The following is a 26277-nucleotide window of genomic DNA, read 5'->3' as shown; positions in this document are numbered from 1 at the left end:
CATCTTTTGGTTTGTTTTACAGATGGAAGAAGATCAGGCCAGGACAAGGACGACCTATTCCAGTCCCATCATCATCTAGGACATTCCAAATGCACAAAGTAGGACTCAAGGTGTTTTGAAGCATTGGAAGACTACAAGTGTTCGAGGAGTTGCAAGCTATCTCCAAAACCTTCACTTCGCCACACAAAGGAACCACATGATGACAGAGAAGAATGACCTTACCAACACTTCAAGGCGAGGTATGCAACCGGAGAAAGAAAACTTGACAGTGAGGAAGCCTCATCAAGCACATAGGGAATCAAGGAGTGCATCATTCATCGCATCAAGGATGAAGGAGGATCAACTAAATTCAATATAAAGGTACATTGAAGAAGCAGATAGTTTCAGAAGAGTTAATCAAACTTAAGCTTCTCATCAAATATCAAGAGGTATAAGCAAGTACCAGACAAGGTGGCGTCCCAGCCACTATTTCTCTAACCAAATTGGTCCACCTCAACATGTCCAGATTCAATGTACCTGACTCACCGGTGATGGCACAAACTTCGGTGTACCTACCCCTACTTCCTATTGGTCCACACTCATTGAATGTAATTTTCTCATTGGCTAAAGGAGTTTGTTGTAACAAACCCTAATTAGGGTTTCCATCTTGTAATCCTAGCCATTGATTGTAAATCAATCAGAGCCATCAAATTGTAAAGGGCTCTATATATAAAGCCCTGGCTCTTCATTTGTAAAGGTTAATAGTGGGTTAATAGTTAGGAGTTAGTAAAAGAGAGTTAGTGAATAGTCAACAGATAGAATAGCAATTAGAGTAGATTAGGAGGACAAGGCAAGAAATTGTTGCCCTTGATTGTAAATAAACCCCCATTTTCATTGAAATCATGGTGAAGTGTGTCGTTTCTTTGCAATATGCATGGTCTCTTGTTGAATCTTCATATTAGATGGTAAATAATTAGATTGAATGGAGAAAATTGTTGAATGCACTTGTGTAGAATCCGCCTAGTCCAAACCACTAGCCTCTTGCTGACTGTAAGTGCGCCTTGCGTGGTCAACTGGCATAGAATGAACTTAATTTCAAGTCATTACACGTCTATTGTTCATGCATTATCTTGAATGGTGATCAGTGTTTGATGGTGTATGATTTGAATCTATTTGAAGCATCCCTTAGCAGATCACACTGAGTTGGTGTCGGGTTGTTCAATCTAATGGTGAGACCCAGCCCAGTAGGACTCCACCTAGTCATTCATCCATCTTCTTACATTCTAGATTAGACTTTCTAAGCCTTTCATCTTTTGATATTTCTTTATCTCCTAGTTAGTAGATAGGACCTATGATTCCAGCAAATCAGACGCTCAAGTCATCAAACGTAAGTCCCCTTGTGATTCCAGCAAATCACATCATACCGCAAGAGCTTGTCCACAAGTAGAGAACCTACATATAAGAACCTTGGAGTTGCCTCGATTGATCCTTCGGCGAAATCTTCAGCATTTGCGGAAACTTTGTTCAAGAGAGGATAAGATACCTTGGTATTTTATTCTGTGTTCGCATGTGCATAAAAAACACATCAACAGGTACCTATGCTTATTGCAAGATGCCTTTTGGGCTAACCAATGCAGGTGCCACGTTTCAAAGAGCAATGGACATGGCTTTCAAGGGTGTATTAGCAAAGTTTGTGCTTATATACCTTGATGACATAACTGTTTATTCGAAGCATGCAGCTGACCATCTTGGTCATCTTGAGCAAGTGTTCATGAAATGCAGAGAGTGCAGTGTGTCCTTGAACCCTAGCAAGTGTGTATTTGCTACCGATCAAGGAAGATTGCTAGGACACATTGTATCCAAAGATGGCTTGACCATTGATCCAGAGCGAGTGGAGGCTATTCTTTCTCTCCCACTCCCCAGTCACAAGAAGAGATTGCAAAGTTTCCTTGGTAGGATCAACTTTGTGAGGAGGTTCATTCCCAACCTTGCCACCATGGTAAAACCCCTCACCTCCATGTTGAAGAAAAATTTGGTTTTTTAGTTGGACCAAGGAGGGGAGGGCCGGTTTTGAAGAGGTTAAACAAGCAATTGTTCAAGCCCCTACCCTTGTCAACCCTAACTATGAAAGGGATTTTATCCTCTATACTTTCGGAGGAGAATCCAGCATCTCAGCCGTCCTAACACAGCTGAACGATGATAATTTGGAGCAACCTATTGCTTTCTTTAGTGAGGGGTTAAAGGACTATGAGCTTAAATATAGCTATGTAGAGAAGCAGGGCCTCACTGTTGTAAGAGCATTAAAAAATTTCAGACACATGTTGTCTAACAATAGGATCCAACTCTTAGTTCCACATGCAAGTGTCAAGGACTTCCTTCTAAACAAGGACATCAGTGAGAAGAGGGGTGGGTGGATAACCAAGGTCATGGAATACGACATCAACATCAAGATCACCAAGCTTGTAAGAGGCGGCGGCCTATGTGAACAGCTTGTCAAATCTTCTGAGACTACTGCAGAGGTCGCCCTTGTGTTACAAGAGGATCAACCAACTAGCAACGACACTCAATTCAATTGGGTAAGTGACATGACCACCTTCTTAATGGAAGGTAGATACCCCCAAGGTCTGGACAGGACCAAAAGAAGGCATTTCAGGCTGCAGTCAATCCCCTATGTCTTAGTGGATGGCACCCTTTTTCGAAAAGACTCTAATGGAGTCTTGTTAAGATGTATCGAGCAAAATCAAGTCAGCAGATTGTTGGAAGAATTTCATGATGGCTCTTCAGGGGGCCACTTCTCTACAAGGACTACAACTATCAAAATAATGAGGGTTGGTTATTACTAGTCGTCCTTATTCAATGAATCACATAGATGGGTAAAGAATTGCATGAAATGTGCTTTCTTCTCTGGAAAGCAAAGACTAGCTGCCCTACCTCTTCACCCCATCTGAGCAGATCAACCATTCGCACAATGGGGTTTAGACTTCATTGGCTAATAAATCCACCTTCTAGTGCTTGCCACAAGTGGATCTTGGCCGCAACAAATTACTTTACTAGGTGGACAGAGGCAGTTGCATTGGAGGGATGCCACTAAGGCCTCAGTGTTGGAATTCCTTGATGGAATTGTGACAAAATTCGGTGTTCCTTCCACCTTCATATTAGATAATGCCAAGGCATTCGTTGGAACCCAAATCAGTTCTTGGGCAGTGAAGCATGGTGTATACTCGAAGACGTCATCCAATTATTACCCTCAGGGTAATGGCTTAGTTGAATCTTCCAACAAGAACCTCATCAAGATAATTAAAAGGACGATTGAAGACAACCAGAGGGCATGGCATACTAAGTTGAGGACAGCCTTATGGGCTGACAGAATCACACTCGAGGGTGATCGGTAACTCGCCTTTCATGTTGGTATATGGGAAGGAAGCAAGACTCCCAGCTTCCCTAGAGTTACCCTCTCTTGAACTAGCACATCAGCTGGAATTGACAGAGAATGATGCCATGACAGTAAGGCTAGCTGAGCTGATGGAGCTAGAGGAGGTTAGAGGTCAAGCTATGCATACGCTTGAGACTCATCAAGAACAGGTCAAGAGAGTTTTCGACAAAAAGGCTACTAATAGGGTCTTCAAAGAGGGAGATCTAGTTCAAAAGTGGGATGCAGACAGAGCCAAAGCTGGGCGACACTCCAAATTTGATGCTATCTAGAGTGGTCCATATGTCTTCACTAGTTGCAAGGAGGCCAATGCATTTCATCTCTCCAGGCTTGATGGCGAAGTTCTTCCAATCCCAGTGAATGGGATTCATCTCAAGCCCTGCTTCTAAAGAGGGTGTTGATGACTATGTAAATATTAGACTAGAAGTTGTTTTGCTTTCATAAGTGCTTGTGCACTTGCCGCATTCTCCTTAAGAGGGTGTGTGCTCTAGCTTCCAATTTCCCTCCAAGTGATGTTGCACACATGTTTTGGGTCTTTTCAATGACTCAGTGCCCAATGGATGCTCAAGGCTTCTGGACTTCATGCTTAGCAGGCAAGCATCCCACAGAAATCGCCAAAAATGTTGTCATTTTATGACACCTTTGGTCCAACAGTGAGAACCAATTAGAGATATGATCCATGGACCAGCGCTGCCCCAGTTGATCAAGAAGAAAGGCAGTGGAATCATGAAGTATGAAGTGTTGTCTTCTCTGAATGAAGTTCCTTCTCCCTTCCCCAGAACTCCGGACCCCCGAAGTTCCCAGGTTGCCAAGCCTCCTTTTCTCTTCCCCGGAACTTCAAAACCCCGAGGTTCCGAAGTTCCTTCCTTAGCTTCTCCATCTCTTCCCAGGAACTCCGGAACCCCAAGGTTTTGAAGTTCCTTCCTTGCCTTCTCCCTAGTTCCCCGAAACTTCGGAACCCCGAGGTTCCGAAGTTCCTTCCTTGCCCCCTTTTCCAGTTCCCCGGAACTCCGGAACCCCGAGGTTTCGAAGTTCCTTTGCTAAGTCTCCTTCCTCTTTCCCGGAACTCTGAACCCCTGAAGTTCCCAGGTTGCCAAGCCTCCTTTTCTCTTCCCCGGAACTCCGGAACCCTGAGGTTCCGAAGTTCCTTTCCTTTGCCTTCTTCCCTTCCCCGGAACTCCGGAACCCTGAGGTTCCTAAGTTCCTTCCTTAGTCTTCCCCACTTCGGCAACCTGTGCTTCCGAAGTCTTCCCAACTTCCTTTCGGTTTGCAATACTTCTAGATGGTGTGATCAACACTCAAGGTTTTTAATGCTCCAACAACTCATGCAACCAGTTTTCTATATAAGGTTGTTAGGCCTCATTGTAAAGGTTCTCTCCCTGTTGGCTTGAGCTATTCTATGCTCTTTCACTTCTCTTAAAGAGTTACATATTTTTGCATTTCTGCAACTGTAAGTTTGGCCATTGGCCTTTGAATGAATTGAAATTACCATTCTTGCCTTACTTCAACTTATGAATGTTGTGTATGTGTTCTTACCTTCATTATAAGTGTATGTTTGTGGCTTTCTTTCACATATATGTTGTGTTAACCTATTTCTAGGTGTGACTTGTGGGAAACCTTTTCCCCTCTTGACATTCAGCAAGTTCTAACCTCCATACATGTGTTGAGGTCATTCATGCAACTGAAGTTTGTGCATCTCCTGGGTGTTTCAGTTGATTCTTTGTGCCATTTCGGGTGGGGAGAGAAACATCTCTTATCTTGGTGCATTACCTCCTTTCATTTTAAGCATTTCTCTCTTCCCTTTTCCTCTGCAAGTTGTTAGGATAGGCTTAGGAGTAAAATTTGAAGTGTTGAGTTGGTTCAACACCTGCACTTGGATTGAGAAGGAAGTCAGCCTTCTCCGGAGATTCAACCCCCTTGCGCAAGGTCCCACACTTCGGGGTTGTTTCCATGTTTCACGAGGTTGTTGAGTTGATAGCTCAACAAGGGTGCAAGCTTTTGTGATAACAATTCTTCTAAGACAATCCTGGATGAAATAGAACATCCATCCATCGTATATTGTACCCTGCGGCATCCCCATCACACGGTTAAGTAGGAATACTAAATCACTATATTCCTCTTTAAAGTTTGTGCACATGAGTGTCTTGGGAGCCTTGGAATGAGGAGGTTTAGGCTCAATCATCCACTCCTTATTCACCATGGTCTTACATGAATCCATCTTCCTCGTGTATCGATCTTCATATTCATCTTTAGTTACATCCTTTATATTTGCTCCACATGGAATTCCAAACACTTCAGCAATCGCATCCTCAGCAAGGTAGGCAATGACAACGCCCTTAGGAGTCTTGATCATTCGGGAGCGAGGATCATAACATCGTGCACACTCCAAGATAAGCTCACTGCACTGTATGGACTGTGGAAATCCAGCGGCTTGAAAAATACCAGTCTTCATAATGTTTACATACGCTGGGGAAGGAATCTGGCTTCCAACTCCAAACATCCGCTGTCGCATCAGGTTCAAGTTCAAGAAATGCATGTTCGTGTTTGTTATCTCCTTCCATCTGGATGACATCTTAGATTCTGGATAGAATCCAATCTCCAGTATCTTCTGTTGTTCTCTCCTTTCCTTAAGTCTGGACTTCGACATCGCACCTGTACGAAGCTTGAAGTTAGAACTTAGGAAAAATAATAATACTCTATAAAAATCCTAAGTTCTTAGTGATTTAGACTAATTAGGGTATGGAAATCAGGAAAATAATCCACACTCTAGGTAGATTTCAACAATTTAAATACGAAATGTGACAAGGTTCGTGTATGAAACCCTCATGAAATCAACACCTCCTTATACTTAAAAAATTTTGTGCAAATTAAAGTGCAAAGGAGTATACCGGATCAAGAGTGACTAAGGAAAGATGTGAAAGGATGTGTTTTCACACAAAAATTATGTCTGAGGACACCTTCCGAAGTCAACAATGGCTGCCAACAAATCTGAAGACAACCTGCAACTAATAAATTAACCACTCAAAACAAGTTGCAATCATTTGAAATATGCACAAATTTGATAAAAATCAGTCTTGATGACGAAAGCAATCAAACTAAGGAACATAGGTATGGCTAGTAAAAGTTAAATTTCTGAGGACAAGTAGCCAATAACGAAGTTGCAGACCTGTGACAGCCCTCCAATGGTCTGATAATGATCTCAAAATGCCCACAAAATGTCTCCAAATGTAAATCTCTATAGTTGTGGAAAGTTAAGTCTGAAAATTGATGATCAGCCAACAATGGAGGTCGAACTAGCTGGAGCAATGGCGTCAAAATTCAGATCTGCAGTAACAACAGCAAGTAGGAACAATGGCAGCCACCAAACGTGAAGGGATCCACCAAAATATGGCACCAAACCAAAATCGAAATTTTCCAGCTACGGTGTCACCTCACACAAGTCTGAAAATGTCATCAATGGCATTCAAATTTGCCAACTTAGGTCTGAGAACAGCAAGCAAGGATGGAGGTATCAAGAAAAATCGCCCCAAGTTGGAGGTAGAAGCTCCAAGCACAAAATCGCTACCTCACCAAAAAATGGCAAACTTCACCAAAAACAACGTGGCATTCAATCAACAATGGCAGCCACCAAACATGTCGCCTAGCTGGAAAAAGAAATGGCAATGGGAAAAAATGGCAGCAAGATCAGTCTTCAATCAATCACTTTACTTGAACACTTGCTCCAAAATCGCCAACTAGAAAATCGCCTTTGCATAGACACACTTGGCAAACTTAATAATAAAATAATGTTGGCTTTCCCTCTATTTGAACTCACTTTCATTATCAAATCTCACCACACAAGCAATGTGGGATAAAACACTTGTTCTTATACTTGCATGGTGAAACCGATTTGCTTCTAGAAGGTTGAAAACATTAAATGCTTATTGCAAATCATTAATTGTTTTTTATTTTTTAAATAATAATCATCGCCTTTCATTAAAAAACAATTAAATGGGGCTCATTTTATTAAAATATTTCAATTTAAATCCAAAATGGGCCGATTGGGGAAAATCGATCCTAATAAGGATTAAAAAAATCCTCACAAAAATCACTTAAAATCATCAAATATCACCTTTGGGGAAAATCGATCTCAGTAGGGATAGAAAAATCCCATTGAAAATCATCAAACGTGCATAAAATGGGGCTAGGGGAAAATCAATCTAGGTGTCGAATGAAAAATTCCACTCAAAATTAAGTCATCACACAAAAATACCCCTCTGGTGGAAAAACGACCCCAGTCTGGATGAAAATCCGGACTCAAACATTAGAAAATCTCTCTCAGTGGAAAATCAACTTGAGTCAGGACTGAGTGTCTGCAAAAAAATCCTCAAAACTTGTCACAAATGTCCTGGTGGAAAATCGACCCAGGTGTGAAATCAAGACAAATGTCATCCGCAATTCTATCCATACTCCCTGGTGGAAAAACGTGGGTAGTCAGGATTAATCCTGACACTTAGTCAAAATTTAATGCATCCAGGGGAAAAACAACCCCAGTATGGATTCGTAGTGGTGGAAAATCGAGGCAAGTATGGATTTCAAGGGAAATCCATGTTTCAGTATGGATTTCAAGGGAAATCCATGTTCAGTTTGGATTTTGAGTGGGGAAAACCATGGGTAGTCAGGAATATGAGGGGGAAAGCACCTCTAGTATGGAATTTTGACCTTTTAACCCTTAGAATATGGATTTTCATCCGGAAAATGATGCTTTTTCCACTCAAGATCACTAGGAAACATCGAAAGTCAATAAAACTCAACTGGACTCAATCAAATTCATCAAAAATTGGAGTGTAACACGAGGAAATCTATCGGGATAAAATGCCAAATCAACTTGAATAACTTCCTAGGAGTGAGAAAACAACTCCAAAAGGTCTAAAAACACCTTAGCACTTAAAATCACCGACAAGGACATTTCAAAACACGTTAACACTCGAAAAGGATCAACACTTAGACAAACTAGGATCATTAAAAAAAATCCCACGCGCTTGATCCTAAAACTTCAAAAACCCTAAACAACACTAGGCATGACAAAAACTCCGAGACTCGAGCACTGTGGTGGAACCTAAAATTATCCGGGTTGGACAATCAAAAAATTATTCTACAAGGAGTATATCTTACCCAAGAATATTTTTTGCAATGTGATTATATTTTGCATATAAATGATTTAAAAATAAAATATATTTTTACAAAAGGGCATGGAGAGGGAGTTGAACACTCAACCTCTCAACCCGACCTTCCTAACTACCCATACCTACCCTCCCCTTTTACCAATTGCTCTATTGTATTACTTAAAAATGTTTATTAGGGTAAATTACTATGGATAATAATTTGCAAATATTTCCACAAGATTTTAATTTATTAAAGTAGTCTTGAAATGTGGAAATACATTTTTAAATATGTGATTTAAATAAATTATTTTTACCCTAAAACATTGGTAAAATATATATTAAGGTAAAATGTTATTTCATATAAATGGATCTTATTTTGAAAAATGTTTCAAAGGTGTGAAATGTTTCAAATCACAAGTGGAGATAATAAAAAGCATTTGTTTATTTAAGTGGATTTTTAATCTTTTCATATGCATATTATTCGCCCTAGAGTTAATAAATTGAATAATTTATATTAGGGTAAACCATCTTATCATGTAGTTAATGGTTTGATTGGTTTGTTGCAAGTATGCATCCCATGTGCTAAATTATTTCCAACCAAATTGAGTTTGCCTTCAAGATGAAAATCTATTCTGGAATATTTGCCAAGGTAATGTATTTTTATCAAGCGGAGGTAGGTATGTTTTAATCATTTGCTTTTGATTTATTATTTTAAAGGTAAAATTAATTTCAAGAGGTTATTATGGCAAATTCTTTGTTACTTTGGAAATTATTCAAGTGAAAGTAAAAACACTCTCAAATCTTTAATATCCTTATTTGAATGTTTACTCAAGAAGTTTCCATTTACTTTTGGAGTTTTATGTTAATATCATATTTTATTAGAAATATTTTACCCTAATTGTGTGCAAAGATCATATATCTCTTTAGGGGGAAAATATTTTTATCTGCATGGGGAAAATATTATCAATGATTTTATTAAATATATCCCTATGAAATAGGAACATATGACCTATCAAGCTAGTTGATTTTTTTATGTTTTGTGCAGGATACTATAGGCAAAAATTATATTTCTTGGGTACATATTAACAGGAAGTATCCCTTACTCAAGAAATTTAATTTAATGTTTTGATATTATAATTTGATGATTTTCAGGAGCACCTTGGCAAAAGAAATCTTGTTTACAACATTTGATAGGATAATAATAGTTTTCAATATTATCTTTTGAAATTACCTTTTGAGAGGTTATAAAGGGATATATTTTATCACAAAGAAAGTTATATTTTATAAGTTCTTTTACCATGGTTAATTCTTTAATTTGATGACCTAATAAATTTTCACATTTTGATATTATCATTTGATCATTTATATTTTTCACCCTAAGTGAATAAAATGGAACATGTATATATTAGGGTTGATTTTATGCAAGATCAAAGAATGATTATTATTATTTTGGAGAAAATGTACTTTTACCATAAGTAAAATGATGAAAAGCATTTATTTATTTAAGTGATCCTTCCATATACATATTATTTTCACCCTAGGTAAATAATTTGAACATATTCATTAGGGTGAGTCATTTAATGCTTGATTGGTTTTTGCAAAGGTTACTTTATATGATATAATATTTCCGACCCAAATTAAAGATTACCAAAAGGTGAGAAAGTATTGTAACATTATCGGAAGGGAAGTATTTTCTTTTACTTACTGTACAAAATCTTTTACCTTATGTTATTTAATAAAAACTATTATTGGAATAAATATTTACAAGTGTTTAATACTTTGATTTAAGTGAATTGTTGTAAATAAGTATTTTACATAGGGTAAAATGATTATTGCCTAATCTAAAGTAGAATATATTTAATCTTTAATTAATAAGGGATTTGATTGGTTTATTTTATGTGCGGGAGATATTGAATATTTACGGGAAGTATTATCAAAGCGGAGGATAAAGGATATATTATTGAAGCTTTATTTAGTGTGTATTTTAGGGATTCAAATGTAATTATCTCTATAAACCAAAGGGTGTGTCCTTTGGAAAAACAATTGTCTGTAAATCCCTCCTATATGCGAAAGGGTGTGTCCTTTCACATATGTCTTTTGGATTAGGTATTTATAGGGAGTCTTTTTCAATTAAGAAAAGTGATCCAGAACAATTCACAATCCGTGAGGCTGCCAGTAGGGGCTATGGGATGTCTGTATTGGAGAAGTCTGTAGGAATGGAAGTATCATTTTGAGCAATCACTGTGTAATGGAGTATCTGTAAGTGTAGCTATTGTATGCATTCACTCTCCAAAAATTAATATACAAGATTCGCTGTTTCAATTCTAGAATTCGTGTATACTTTTGTGTTGATGAATTTCATTTTGTCCTCTTGATAAATCTGATAAAGGGTTTAATACAGTGTGCCACCACAAGTTGTTATAATTGAATATAAGATTTGCTTCTTCATGTTCTTATAGCACTTAATGGAACCTCTGTATTGATAGTCTTGACTTACAAGTTGCCTGAAAACTGTCTCAAGAGTTTAATTGAATTATTTGTCCACAAAGTATCGTGCATATTCCTGGATAGAGGCACTGGTCTGTTATTTATTTCTGAGATTTTGATTTGTATGCATAAGGTCCTTACAGAGAAACATTCTTCCATATCCTATTTGAACTAATCCTTGCAGATTTCATTCAAGTCCTGAAAGCATTTCATTTTCAATATACAATATCTTTAACATACACTTTTATTCATATTCAGTTTTCAGTTTTCAAAGTATTCAGCTAAAGCACATGATATAGCATAGTTGCAGAACACTAATTTGCGAGTTGTGTAAACTTGCTTAGAGGCTTAAATCCACATTTAAATAACTCTTTTGTGCTTGAGAGGGAAGGGTACACCCGCCTAGGTCTTGTGGAGCCTGAAGTGCAGAGGGATTTGGTCTTCGACCATCCCTGTTCGTTGGCCAAGGCTGATTGGATTTCCTAAGGAGTTGGCAAGTCTTTGGGTTTTCCAATCTGCGGTTTTGGGCACCAACACACTGGATACACAAAATTGCCCACTAAGCTGCCAAAACCCTAACCTAAACACTCAGAAAGAAGGAAAAGAGGGGGCCCCCATTAGCAATGGGGCGATATGTGAAAAGGTCACAACAGTACCCTTGTCAACTTCATCTCTGCAATCTGCAACATATTACACTCGAGGTGGAAGACTTCATAGTCCTCCATCTGTCAATGAAACAACCCATTCAAAGAACTTGTCTTATCCTCCGAGTAGTCTTCTAATTCAAGTACTCCATCATTAGGTTCCATTCTTTTCCGTCCATCTATCCCAAAATCCCCACCCTCGGACTCTGATTCGAAGGATGCCATTTCTTTGTTCACCGCTTAATTCCTTGAGTCAATGGCATACTTCCTCACTTCACTCTTGATGGAGAGTGTATTCTGCTTCCAGTTATGATTTGCCTTGGCAATGATCAACCAACCCCTTTCGAGGAGAGCATCGTAGGCCTTCTTTTCCAATGGGATAACTACAAAATCCAAGAAGAAATATTGTGTGAATTGTCACTTTTTGTGCCATCAATGTCCCAAGTGGCTTGATGTCGTGCTAGTTGGCACCTACCAGATGGAAGGTTTATGACCAGAGTATTGGCTTCCCCAAAGATTTCCATGTTTCCTCCGGCAACACATTGACACCCGAGCCTCCATCAACAATGGTGTTTGTCAGCTTCCTTCCCATTATCTCCATCTCGACAACAATCAGCTTCCTTCCAATGTTTACCATCAACAACATGGGATCGGTGACCAAGTTGCCAGGTGACTTCACTGTTGGTTCCTTTTGTGGTTTGCATTGTTCTTGGCCAACTATGTCATCAACGACTATATTGGTGATGGCCATTTATAATTGTGGCATGGTTTGTATAAGGTCAGTTACCCGTACGGATATTGTAGTTTGCAACACCTATCTTACTATGTTCTTAGACTACAACCGTAGCGGAGTACTAGGCCCTTCTTTCCTCCACCATTTCCCATTCCATGTCAGCTTTGGCATCCCGAAGTCTTTCTTTCTCTATACGAGGGTCCAGATATACTGCTTTTTTTGTTTGCATTATGTTGATCGCCAACACTTTCTCATCCAGCTCTTCCACGGCTAGCATGTTTACCCCTTTCTATTTCGAGCAATCGACATCTTCGTGGTCTTCGGGTCCACACCACTTGCACAATGAAAGATCCCTAATGGATCCCCTTGCTGATCTGCTGTAGTTTTTTAATTAATAAACTATATTTTCCTGTGTTTCCTTTGATGGTCTTAGAGAATAGATAGAAGTTGCAGAAAGTTTGTTTATTTTTGTGTTTTTGATAGTTTTTCAGCAAGTAATAATTGAAGAACAAGTACATGAAAAGAGTCTTGGAAATAAATATCCATACACAGCCAAATCAGAATCGTACCAAGCAGATTTCTGATTATTCAAATCAAATAATTATCTAGATAGTGATTCCAAACAATTCCAAGAAGATTACAATAAGCAATGAGTCCAACCTGAATGAAGAGTGAATACTGAAATCAAGAAGGAGGCTGTGGCAAACATCCAAAGCTCTTACATAGCTCCACGTGGGAAGAGAAATGGCTACAAAGTACAGCCGTACGGCTGTTAGGTGATGCCAAGCTGGAAACCCCAATCTCCACGCTGAATCCTAACTTTGTCCACTGAATCCTCCAGAAAAGATGTCATACCAACTCTAAGGCACTGAAAACTGAATGCAAGAACCAAATAACCACTATGCTGGGGGCTACGTCCCAGACAGGCAAGACCCTGGGGTTTTCGTCCCAGATGTCAAATCACTCTCCAGAGCAAATTCTCCAAATCAAAGATTAAAATGTGTAAAAGATGATTGATAATTAGGTTACCATCTCCTTATAACTCCTTCCCTCTAGCTCGAACCCTAAAAGTGTATGAAAAGTGCGCTTAGGCTTATAAAGTCTTATTTCTCATTTTTTAGTCGCCAAGTATAGAGAAAACGCCACTTTTTTAATATAAAAGAATTCCGTTCATCAAAAGGGTCCCTAACAAATGGAAAACATTTAGAAAAGTTCAAGACCTTTCCAACGAGCTATAACACATGGGCATATGCATCCAGATGAAGCCAAAAACCCCTTATTACTCCAAAATGGCTATAAACATAGCCTTATTTAATTAATTAAACGCTAACTTAGGAAATATTTGAATATATTAAAAATATAACCCAAATAGTTGCAGAAGGCTCAAATGACTCCAAAAGTCTGAAACGGAACCTACCACCTGTCTGTGACTGAAGTCGGAAATCATGGATCCACTGGCAGTCTTATCCCTAAAATCTAGGCAGTCTTATCCCTAAAATCTAGGGATGCTCCTAGAAACTAGGAAACACACCCAAATCTCCTGAAACTGAAACCATTTGAAAGGTCATGAATAACCTCACGACTGGCAACTGTCACGACCTCCTAAAATTTAGGGATATCCCATAAAATCTAGGAACTGCTCCAAACTGGCTCCAAACTGCCTGTAAAGCCAAAATCCAGTCACTATATGCACTGAATGAGTCCCAATCAACCTCTGCTAGCCTACGAGACTCCAATGATAGGCCAACTCCTCCATCTCTGATGTCCACTCTAAAAAGGGGACATGACACACAATAGGTTTGTATTGTTTTGACCGCTTTAGCACTCTTGTGAAGTGACCCCATTCATTACATTTCTAGCACTATATCATGGGTCTCCCCTTCACATCATATTGTATTCTACCCTTTGTGCCATTGTTATTGTTATTATTATTGTAGCGGTTGTTCCCTCGCCTAATGCTACAATAGCCGCCAAGCGAGGCATTGGAGTTGGCAAGTGGTTTTGGTCATGTGGTCGAAGGGATTGCTTGTTCAACTTAGGCAAAGAGCAATTTTGTGCTTCTTGTCAATAGGTTGTACAGGCATTCATTGATGGAATGTCCCAAGATTTGACAGATGTCGCAAAACAGTTTCTTTGGACAGGTCATTTTTGTGTGGCCTCCTACCTTACAATTTGTGCACCACATTTCTTTACTTCCCTTCATACTTTCTTTCTCAGTCTTTAATTCTTTCATCATTTGTAGCATATCCCATTTGAGGGCTTGTACAATTTTGGACTCGTCACCACTGCCATTATCCTCCGTACATTCATCATCACTAGTTTTTTTCTTCCCCTTCGATGTTTTGCTTTCACTTTCAATGTCCATCACCTAATTGTAAGCATTGGTGTACGAGGATGGAGGTACCACCTTCAAATTCTTCCGTAGTGATGGAATCAGTCCCTTGATGAACCATTGCTTCTTCAATCCGTCTGTTGGTTGGTTCTCCATTTTACCTACCAGCTCCTTGAGCCTACAATTGTAAGCTCTCACATTCTCGTACTTTCCTTGTTTGGTATTATAGATTTCCGCCACAATTTCATTGTCATCCAGCAAGAGTTTAAATTCCTCCTGGAATGCCTTCTTTTGGCTATTCCACGAATTTGTGTTTCTCTTCCAACTCTAAAACCAATCGATTGGCACTCCCCTTAATGTTGTAGGGAATGATCTCAACCAGTAGTCTTTGTCATCCTAGCCACTTGCCAAGCATATGGTTTGATATGTCTTGCAATGTCTTATAGGATTCTCCGATCCATTTCAGATGAACTTGGGAAGTTTCTACCTGTCCACAATTGGACTCGTTGGGGGGGTCACCATCATCCTCGAAGGGTGTACCATGTGCCCAAGACCGGATTGGACTACTTCGCTCTCGACGTTTTGGTGCTTCACTTGCACTCTCGGCCATGTGCTTGCCCTCTACACATCCATCATTTGTGTTCTCTACACCTTGGCTACCTTCCTCGCTCCTCGACTCCCTCCTCCCCAGGATCTTTGGCTCAAGCCCCCCTACTCTCGGTCCTTCTGCTATAGATAAGTTTTGAATACGGTGCAAATTGTTTTCAAGTATTTTGGCAACCTCATCACCGAGATTTCATCCTTCCTCTTCTTTGTCATGTACGGATTGTATAGATGGGCCACTTCCACTTTTTGTGGACTCGCTCTCAGACTCCATTTGACACTGATTGTACAGACTGGTTGTCTACTTGGTTCACAAGGTCCTCACCTACTCCGTCGAGGAGTGGTTGGTTCTTGGCAACTTCCTACCACTCATTCCACATACGGGGTGTTGTGCCTCCGCATGGTCTCTCCCGACTACAGCTTCGACTACCACTTTTGCTTTTACTTCTTGTTGAGCTTTGTGATTCCTTGGCGATCCTTTGCAATCACCGTTGTTGTTCACTTTGTTCTTTGATCCAAAGAGATCTTCTCACCGATCCCTCTCCCTCACAATTGTTTACTGTACATCTTTTTTCCTTGTTTGTCGTAGGAGCATTAATTGTTGGAATTGTCGAATGTTTGGCGGCAACTTTTATCACGCTCCTCTTCCCCCCTCTAATTCCTTTCCTTATACCGTTGTATTTGTTGTCGTTGTTGTTCTCGGTTCATTTCCTCTCGATAATCATACAGGTCAATGAAGTTTCCTACAAACAGCCTTGGAAGCTTCCAAGAAGATCAAAGACGATATCGTTCACTTTCAATTCGTCACAGATGACATTTTCAGGGACCACTCTCTCGAGAGCTTCCCTTTGAACGTATTGATTGTTGAATACGTCCCACAAGTTAACCAGATCTTGTGTTAGTCGATCTTCTGGTGCGTCTTCCTCTTCGTCAGTTTTCGATACCAATACTTGTTCAAAAAGTCGGCCCATTGCAGTTACACACTGCCTGTCGCCATACCACCTACCAATGGCTTAGATCTTCAAGTTCATATCGTCAATGACGCCAAAATGTTTACTCCTGAAGAGATGTAACTTATATTAGACAAAGTAAATTGGTACAAAAATATATCACATAACAATATATCATAACAAGAAAATAACATAGACCATGGCCAAAAAGATGTCTTTATTTCCAAAATATGTAATGTGTACAATTGAGAATAGTCCATGTTTCCAAGACAACCATGAAATATATAGTACCTAGCAGTTGGTTAAGAGTGCCAACCGTCAGTAACTACCAACCACTCGGAAACAAATTGTTCATTACATGGCCAATTATTATTAACAAGACATTATTTATTATTTACGACACTTTTGCTAACTACTACTCTTTTTGGGACATTGTTTTGAAGGCTTCTTAGTCCTTTATACGCCTTTCTCTCTTTTGGAGAAGAGTTTTTCCAATGTGGTTTTCTCTTTTTTCTCTAGTTATGAGAGATCTTTTTCATTTGTACATGGGTACCTATTGTGACGTCTTCACACATCGCCCCATTGCAAATGGGGACCCCCACTTTTCGCTTTTTTAGAGTAGAAGTTTTGCCTAATTTTCTACCGTTTGCCTTTGCCGATGAGAGGGTTTTTGAATTTTGAATAGGATCATGTGTTTAAAATGTCAAGATGTTAGAGTGATCCTGAGTTTTGCCTAAGTCTAGGGGTTGCCTTAGAGTTTTGATTTATTCTTGCTAAGTGTTGACCTTCTTGAGCGTTAACATATTTTAAACACACATATCAGTGATTTTAAAGTGCCAAGGTGTTTTAAGACCTTTTGGAGTTGTTTTCTCACTTCTAAGGTATTATTTAAGTTGATTTCGCACTTTATCCCGATAATTTCCTATTGTTTCGCTCAATTTTTTCGAAAATTTGCCCAAGTCCAGTCTAGTTTTGAAGTTTCTAAGTGATTTTTAGTGGTTAAAATGTCAAATTCCTAAGGGAAATCCATATTCCAAGGGTTAAAAGGTCAAATTCCATGCTAGAGGTGCTTTTCCCCTCATATTCCAGACTACCCACCCATTTCCCCCACTCAAAATCCATACTACACATGGGTTTCCCCTGAAATCCATACTAGCTATGATTTTCCACCACTGTTTATCCATGCCTAGGTTGTTTTTCTCCTGGAAGAGCTAAAATTTGGCTAAGTGTCAAGATTTTTCCAGACTGCCATCGATTTTTCACCGGGAGTGTAGACTGGAGTGCGGACTATAGTGCGGATGAAGTTAAGGACGATTCCATTCCTGAGTCAATTTTCCACTGAGAGCAATATGATGAATTTTGAGTCCGGATTTTTACCCAGTCTGAGGTCGAAATTCCACCAAAGGGGTTTTTCTTGCAAATGAAGTGAATTTTTGTGTGGATTCTTTATCCATGCCCAAGTTGATTTTCCCCTGGCCTGTTTTATGTGCAAGTTTGATGAAATTTTGTCGAGATTTTTATCCCAACTTTGGGGCGAATTTCACCCAAAAGCATTTTAATGATTTTTAATGAGTTTTTATTGGGATTTTTATCCCAACATGGGTCAATTTTCCCCCAAGGGTTAATTTTGATCTACATTTGGGAATATTTTAAATAAATTGACCTCAAATTTAATTGTTTTTACAAGTGTTGACGATTATTTAAAAAATTAAAAACAATTATTTAACGAGTTGCAATGTTTTAAAAAATTAAAAAATATTATTTCCCAAGCAAGTTGATTTTCCCACAACAAGTGTAAAAGAGCAAAAGTTTTATCCCACATTGCTTATGTGATGAAAACTCAAGGTGAAAACATGTTTAAAGAGAGGTGACCAACATTAAAATATCATTATATTTGCTGAGTGTGATTGCTAAGTTGCTGATTTGGGTGATTTTCTCCAACTATGCGATTTTGGTGAAGTGTCTACTTGACACATTTGGAGCTGAAAGTTAGTTTAATTGTTCATTTTCTGCCTATTCCCAGCTAGGCGATATTTCTTGGCAGCCATTGGAGCAAGTTTTTGAGAGTAATTTTTAGATTTGGGAGGTGGCGCCATGGCTGAAATTGGGCGATTTTATTTGGGAGGTTGATTCCTCCATATCTTGATTAATTTTGGTGATATTTTTGAGTGTTAAGGGGCTGCCATTATTTTCACACCTTGTTGGGCGCCATTGCTAGGAGTGATTTGGCCTCCATTGTTGGCTGGGAACACATTTTCAGAATTATTCTTCATTGCCCAGCTCATCCACACTAAAGGCGATTTTGGTTGAGGGTTGTTTGGAGGAGTTTTCAATGCATTTTCAAGGGCTGCCATTGTTGTTACAGTCTGAAACTCCATAGTTGCAGGTTGTCTTCAGACTGATTTTCATTTCCAGCCACTTGCCAACTTGGAAAATTTTACTTGGGCGTCATTTCTTATGAGTTTTTTGGGCATATGGTGGAGCTCCCATTGTTGATCTAAGTCTGAAACTTCACTTTCAGATTTGTCTTCAGACTTAAATATTTTTTACCAGCCTTTTGTGTGTGTCCAGATTTGACAAACTTCACTTTGGGAAGGTGAAATTCATCAAATACAGGTGTTTCCTATGACTACAACAAGTTTAAATGACTAATTTATTGAAGTTGCAGGTTGTCTTCAGACATTGGGTAGCCATTGTTGGACCTTGGAAGGGTGTCTTCAGACTTTAAGAACTAAAAATCAGACTTTTCCACACCCTTTTCCAAGCATTTTCAGAATTGTGGTATACTTCCAGGCACCATTTTTGACATTTTTCTGAATATACCAGGTTGTCTTCAGACTGAAACTTCATTTCCAGCCACATAGTTGTGCCCAGATGTGACCATTTCTGAGTTTTGAAGGTCAAAATAATTCAAATGCAAGCATGTGACATGGCTGTGGTCACTTCCAGCCATTGATATTCATCATTTTCTGAGTATTTTCAGACATTGGAGGGCGTATTCAGACTCGGTCCTCAGAAAATCAGACTTTTATTACAACTTTGATATCAAAAATCAGTCACTTTCTGAGTTTTTTTAGACCTCCAAGTGATATTTTCAGACCTGGACATTCATTTTTGGGCTCCGAGTACTTGATTTTCTGAGTTTACATGGGTGTCTTTAGACTTAACAATTGTGATCAGACTTATCCTAAGTCTGAAAATCAGGTTTTCTTGAGGAGAATTTTCTAGATTTCAATCCGGACCTTCATATTTTCCAAAGTTGGTGTTACAATTTTCTAAGACTACCTATCACATGTTGGGACAAATGTCAGGAACAAAGTCCACATGGTGTCTGGATTTCCACTCCATGGAATGATGATCCAATCTCCACAAGATTTTCAAGGACAATGAGTCTGGATGAGGGTCGGATTTCCACTGCAGGGCAGAATTACAAAGGAAGGAAGTTGTCCAAATAAGCATCAAATTTCCACCAAGGGAGGAATGATCAGTCCATATGCGGATGGATTTCCCACCAAGGTTGAAATCAAGTTTATCACATAGGTGTTTGATTCAATGCTTGTTTGTTTTGCAGGACTGTTACAAGGAAAGGAAGCATGATGATCAAGGCTTGAGGTGAAGGAGGATGCACGCAATGCGGATGAGGAAGATCAATACTTCAAAGATTGGATGGGGATTTCCGGATAGAGATTCCAGAAGGTGAAGATGAGGACTAGATCAATCATGAAGAAGACTTCACTTTGATGGTGAACAAATGAAAGAAAGCAAGTTCAAGAAACAAACACAAAGGATTTTACATCAAGAAATCCAGAACTACATCAAGGACTTCCAATATCAAAGTGCGTCAAGGAAGGAAATATTTCAGGATTCCAAGATTGGGAAATTTTACAAACATAAGGAGGGAACAGTTCATGGAATTCCTTAACATAAGGATGGAATGCAAAGTATCATAAAGGATTCCAAACATTGTGAAGATGAAGAATGTACAAGGCAAATTGATTAAGTGTGTAAGCAGGATGAGGTGGCATCCTAGTCACCATTCGTTCAATCAAAGGGTACCAAGTCAGCATTCATTCAAGGAGGGAATAGGTGACACATGGCGCTACATCAAATATTATTTCTTACCTACCCTCGTTTCTTATTGGCCAATGTAATGGTGTTTGTACAAACCCTAATTAGGGTGTTATCTTGTAATCTTGGTCGTTGATCTTGTATCAATTCTAGCCATCCATTTTGTAAGAGACTCTATATATACCTCACTACCTCTCATTTGTAAGGGAGAGTTTTTGTAGAATTGTTGGTATATGCTGCAACTATTTGAATCATAATCATTGTTCAATTGTTGGTGATTTTGCTCTTCAAGTGTTGTATTTGCATTCATGGTTCTCAATTCCTCCAAGTTAGATTAGAAAGATTAGAATTTATTTTTCATGTATGTTAGATTGAGTGAAAGATTTGTTGAACATATTTTGTGTGGAATCCTTAGTCCATACCACTAGCCTCTTGCCGCTGGTAAGTGCGCCTTGTGTAGTCAACTGGAAATTTAAGTAAACTTAACTTCAACTATTTACTCGTCCCTTGACAAGCATCAACTTGGATGGTGTCAACGTTTGATGGTGATGGTCTGAAAATACTTAAGTATACCTTAGACGATTGCACTAAGCTTGTGTCAATACCTGTTTGTGAGACCTTGCCTAGTTTGATTCCACTAAATTTGTTCATCATTTCCTACATTCCTAGGCTTAGAATAGATTTCTTGAACCCTATTCCTTTTGCCCATTTCTTAGTAAGAAGTAAATCCAGAGCCATATTGATAAATCTTAAGTTGTCAGCACACCTATTCTGCATCTTCATAATTGACCTATTCCGCATCTTCATAATTGAAGATAATCCAAGCATTTGCGTAAGTCCCCAAGTGAACACAGCAATTCACATCAACCATTGAGTTACCCACTCGTCAAGACCTGACATGTAGAAACCTTGGAATCATTTTAGTTGATCTCATTCTTAGCATCTGAGGTGATTTTGTTCAAGAGCGGGTAAATTATCTTGGTAATTTAATTTGTATTGTTATCTGCGTAAAACACACATCAACAATACCTCATCAAGCCTAGTTGTTGGGATCCATCTTTTTCTTTTTATGCATTTGTCATTTAGAGGTTTTAGCTTCTCCCTAATTTGCACTTAGGGGGGTGTTAGATTAAAATAGTATTTACTTAATTAATTATTTAATTACTTAGGTCCCTTTTCACACTAGCTACTTAAGCTAGCTTACGTGGTGTTTTTTGTCTCAATTCATATGATGAGGACACATGTCATGATCTATTTTGATCCTATACTAGGGTTTCATCGAGGGTTGCTTTTTGCTTTTTGCTATTTCCTTTTATAAGGATTCATTATTGTATCATTCATTGAGTGAGGTTTTTCATATTATTTGTGTTTTTTCTTGGATCAATAATCTCTTCGCCTCCCTAGCTTTGTTTTTTCCTCTTTCTATGAAAAGTGTTTAATTGCATGCGACCCTTGGGATCTATAGGGTTGAGGAATCAACTCCAACAAAGCAACTAACTTCTAATTAATGAAGTTAAGAACTTTATGAATCTATCAACCTATCACTCTCTTTCTTCAAGAAACCCACTACCTTGAGATTTTGTGGAGTGTTAATACCAAAGAGTGCATGATAGGGAATGGATGGTTGGGGATCAATTGATTCCTCCTTTGTCTAATTGCCAAACTCTAATTTTTCTTCTTCATCTTCTTCTTCCTCACTTGGCCCTTCAATGTAGAACAATTTCTTTTATGCACATTATGTCCTCTACTATATTTACTATCACAATCAAAACATACTTCTTTTGCCTTTTTCTCTCAAATTTGTTGAATCATTAATATAGAAAGTTTAGGGAATGGTTGTGCTGAAAAGCTTGACTCTCTTATGCTATCAAACTATTGCCTTCTAGGAATTTAAAAATTTCCTATCTAGCATGCTAGGACAAAAGACTTAGATACAAAAGTAATGCTAAACATGTGTGCCTTGTATTGGATGTTATCCTTAAGACTACACAAAAATAAGTCATTGAAGTTCTCTTCTAAAATTGCATCTACTCGCAAGGAAAGGTTTTGGAATTGCTAAATATAATCCTATTTGTCCTAGTTTAGCTGACTAGCTAAAGTAGTTGTGTGACACACTATTATTGTAGTGTGCCTATAACTCTTGCAAAACTAACCATCTAACCATGAGACCCTTTCTCTTTTATGCACATAGCCATAAATACCAGATGAATCGCTCTAGTTCTAGATATAAAGAAGCAATTGTCACTTCTACCCAACAAGAATTTGATGCACTTCAAAATAATCTCTATTTGACTCATCCAAGTCAACAAATCCTTGCCATCAAACTTGTGCATATCCACCTTTGGTATCAAGTTTCTAGAGCCCATATGAGAGTTAGCAGTTGGATCATAAAGAACTTGTCCTGATGTTCCACCCTAATTAACAAGGTTTTGGGATTGTTCATATGGTTGTGAGAATGGTATCTTTTGGATTTATTATTGGATAAGTTTCACATCCCTATCACATTGTTCATTGAGTACCAAACTAATGCTAGTTGTTTCTCCTTTTAACTCATTTTGCATAATATGCATACCCTCTTCCAACTAGCTCACTTTATCATTCCTTAGGCAAGGAGTTAAAACTAAGGCCCCACCAAACCCAAACTCCAAGTTCGTATTTGTTAGAGCTCTTTTTGGTGTGCAGGAATTCTTGCCCCTACCTCTAGTTTAAGGTTTTGCCATGATGAGGGTTTACCATGCACATCCTCTTTTTTCTTATTGATCAAAACTAGATTAGTTGATTTCAAAAAAAAATAGCCTCCAAATTAAAATTTCAAAGAATTAATCCCTAATGATTTTTTCCAAGCTTTTCAAAAATGTAAACAAATCTAGAAATTTCCATCAATTGCAACTTATGGAGTGAATTTATGAAAAACCCTAAAATGGCAATAATTTATAGAAAATGACTCCAAAATGGCCTTAAATAAAAAATATAGGTGAATTGATGCCCCCCTCTAAAATCAGAAAAAGACTTTGCTAATTTGCAGCCCTAGAAGTGAAATTGGTGGAAACCCTAATTCTGGAATAACTCCTTTAATCCTGCCCCAATTGAACTCAAATCTAGACTGAAGCAGCTTCATGAAGTATACCCTTGATCAAACCTCAAGAAATCAAGAAAAAAATCATCAAAATGAGAGAGAGATATGTGTGTCCCAATATAACCTCCAAAATTGAAAAAAAATGGCTTGTTTCTTGCCTTCACAATATCGAGATCATGCTCTGATACTACTCGTAATCAAATACCTTGCACAAAAGAATAATATAGTAGAAAATATGCTACAAATACTTGATAATACTTAAGAAGTATAAGCCACTTTGAGGAGACAAACCTCCAAAAGTCTCCAAGAACACAATTTGTCATATGCTGGTCAAATAACACTCACTAGATCCTATATATACCCTACTTATGCCTTGGATATCACCCAAGCTGAGTTGAATACCTAATCATATCACCTAGGAAGACTTGACTATAAATAAGACAAATCAAAAGTTAAAAAGAGGTATACCAAAACCCTATTTATAGACAATCACATAGGTAGTTCATCGAAATTTTAAAAAAAACATACAAGTTTTGTCTCTCTCAAAATTTGCCTTACGAAAGCCACAATACTGAGCAACATACTCCAAAAAATTTGGAATTAAGGAGAGAAACAACAAAACTGAAAATGTAAATGGTACTTAATAGTAGTTAATACGATACTACTTTATCATAGGCTGATCTAGTAGGAAAAAATCATAAGACAAATGCTTAATGTAAATACTGAATTTTTACCGTTACAGTTTTCCCCTTGAGGTCATCCTTCTCAAGGTGAGTTCTATCCAATGAAACAGCTTCAACCAAGTGCGATTTTTTATTAGTAGTTTCCACCTTTAGATTGTGTAAAGGAGCAGATCTCCATCCTACATCTGCATTGTAAGATGTTTCCATTACTATGTTATTTCCCATGTTTAAAGTTATTGCCCAATCACATTTAAACTCTTATAATCCAAAATTAACAAGTTCAAGGAACTTTTTAGTTGACAACTGTCTGATCTTAAGTACTTTGCATACAGAGTAACACCAAAAAATTTGAATAAATGGACAAAACTGCAATAGCAGCAAATATAATTGTTGATTGCACTGGATGGAAAGAATACAACCCTCATTCCTAAAACATAACAGAAAATACAGAATGAAAAAACAATGTACTTCAAGAATTTTCTAACATATAGATTAATGATCTGCATACCCAGGGCATTCATTTGATAAAATAAATCGATGTAATATTTAGAGCACAAAAAACCATCAAAATTATATCTTAATACATTAAAGACACTTGGATGGTCAGGGTTCATGAAAAGGAGACTACCAAGGTATAGAATAGATGTCTTCCAAAAAGAATTTGACTCTTCTAAAAAACAACTGGAAGCTAGAGCAATGTTTTATTGAGATTCACTAACTAGATAATTTCTATTAGCAGCTTTCATTTTATGTGAATACAGGCATCATATAAGATGCAGTATGCTAAACTGTTAAAATAAACTGAAGTAGCAAAAATGTAAACCTAATCCAACTGATAATTTATTTACATTATTTAATTTATGGTAAACATATTGTTGTAAAACAAACTAAGCTTTAAGATGTTAATCATTCTTGCAAATTATGTTTAGCATATCCAAGGAAACAATTTTAGCCATCGATTATCCTACACAAGAAAGGTTTATTCCTGATTGTCGAAATTATATATAAAATAAATGGTATATCAACTTTGTCAAAAGGACAAACTCTAATTCCACCATTGGAACTTGCTTGCTATATTTTTATCTACTAAGGAAACATTGCAATATGATTAGTGTTAGCATTTTAATTTGCATTTTTCAGTACAACACAAAATGGAATAGTTGTGTGGTAGAACCACTCTTCGAAATATAATAAGAAACTCCCTGCAAATAAAACCAACCCAGTCTCAAACAATATATACTTGCTATTTACAATATGTACAATGATTTTCGATGTGGTTCACACTAATGCTAAATAAAATTAAAAGTGTTTTTTATTCATTTAGGGTAAAAGGCTGACACACTCTTCAACTGAAGGTAAAGACTCTGTTTTTTGGCTAAAAATAAATCCTACAACTACACTTGCGCTCTTCAACTACGAATGGAGATTTTACAATGCAAGTACATAAAAATTGAATAGATTTTAACATGAATTCACAAATGCTTTGGTAAATTAATCAATGGGATCAGTACAGGGCCAGAATCTCCAACTTCAGATAGCCTTGAAATACAAAGCTTACAAATTTGGTAGAAACACTTTAATCTACCTTTAACACACATAACAGAAACATCTCAATAGCAATTTAAAAACAAGATAGACGTTACTAAATTTTATTGAATGAATAACAAATAGACATTACCAAATTTTATTGAATGAATAATAAATTACAGATTAAACAATGTCAAAAATGTATACTTAATGAATAGCAATTTCTGGCAAAAAAATAGGCATGAAAATTATCATTAAGAAAACTAAATGCAAATGGCATTTATTTATATTGTTTACAAAGATATGTATGAGAAAACAATAAAAAAGCTAACTAAAATTTCTACTCTAAAACAAACTCGATTGCATGCAATGCAATCTTTATTACAAAATCCAATTTATTAATTCCAAATCTAAAACCATGCCACTACCATTTAGAATGGCAATAGGAATTATTACAAACTACCACTTAAAACTCACATCTCTTGATCTAAAAGGCAGATATTCTAACAATTGCTGATTCCTCGAAGAGCAAATTCCACTAAAATTAGAGACCACTGAAAATAGCATGGGCTATAGATAGCTCAAACTAAAAACAACAAATCTCAGAATATATTTTCTCCC

At 37.7% G+C, this 26277-nt stretch overlaps 1 protein-coding gene across 9 annotated transcripts in view; it reads right to left on the bottom strand.

Annotated features, from left to right (window-relative positions):
- Positions 1–26277, bottom strand: part of LOC131068013 (uncharacterized) — a 273939-nt gene that overhangs the window by 229376 nt on the left and 18286 nt on the right. For all 9 annotated transcript variants that reach the window (XR_009111897.2, XR_009111896.2, XM_058003212.2 and 6 more), the window contains exon 2: positions 24181–24314. Coding sequence is in view for 6 of the 9 variants with exons in the window: in XM_058003212.2 (XP_057859195.1) it covers positions 24181–24314 (134 nt within the window). In the remaining 3 variants the exon portion in view is untranslated. The remainder of the gene's footprint in view (positions 1–24180; positions 24315–26277) is intronic.

The sequence above is a fragment of the Cryptomeria japonica genome, chromosome 4, assembly GCF_030272615.1.
Source record: "Cryptomeria japonica chromosome 4, Sugi_1.0, whole genome shotgun sequence".
NCBI classification, from domain to species: Eukaryota; Viridiplantae; Streptophyta; class Pinopsida; order Cupressales; family Cupressaceae; genus Cryptomeria; species Cryptomeria japonica.
Note: the sequence above shows the minus strand (reverse complement) of the source record. Positions and strands in the feature narration are given on the sequence as shown.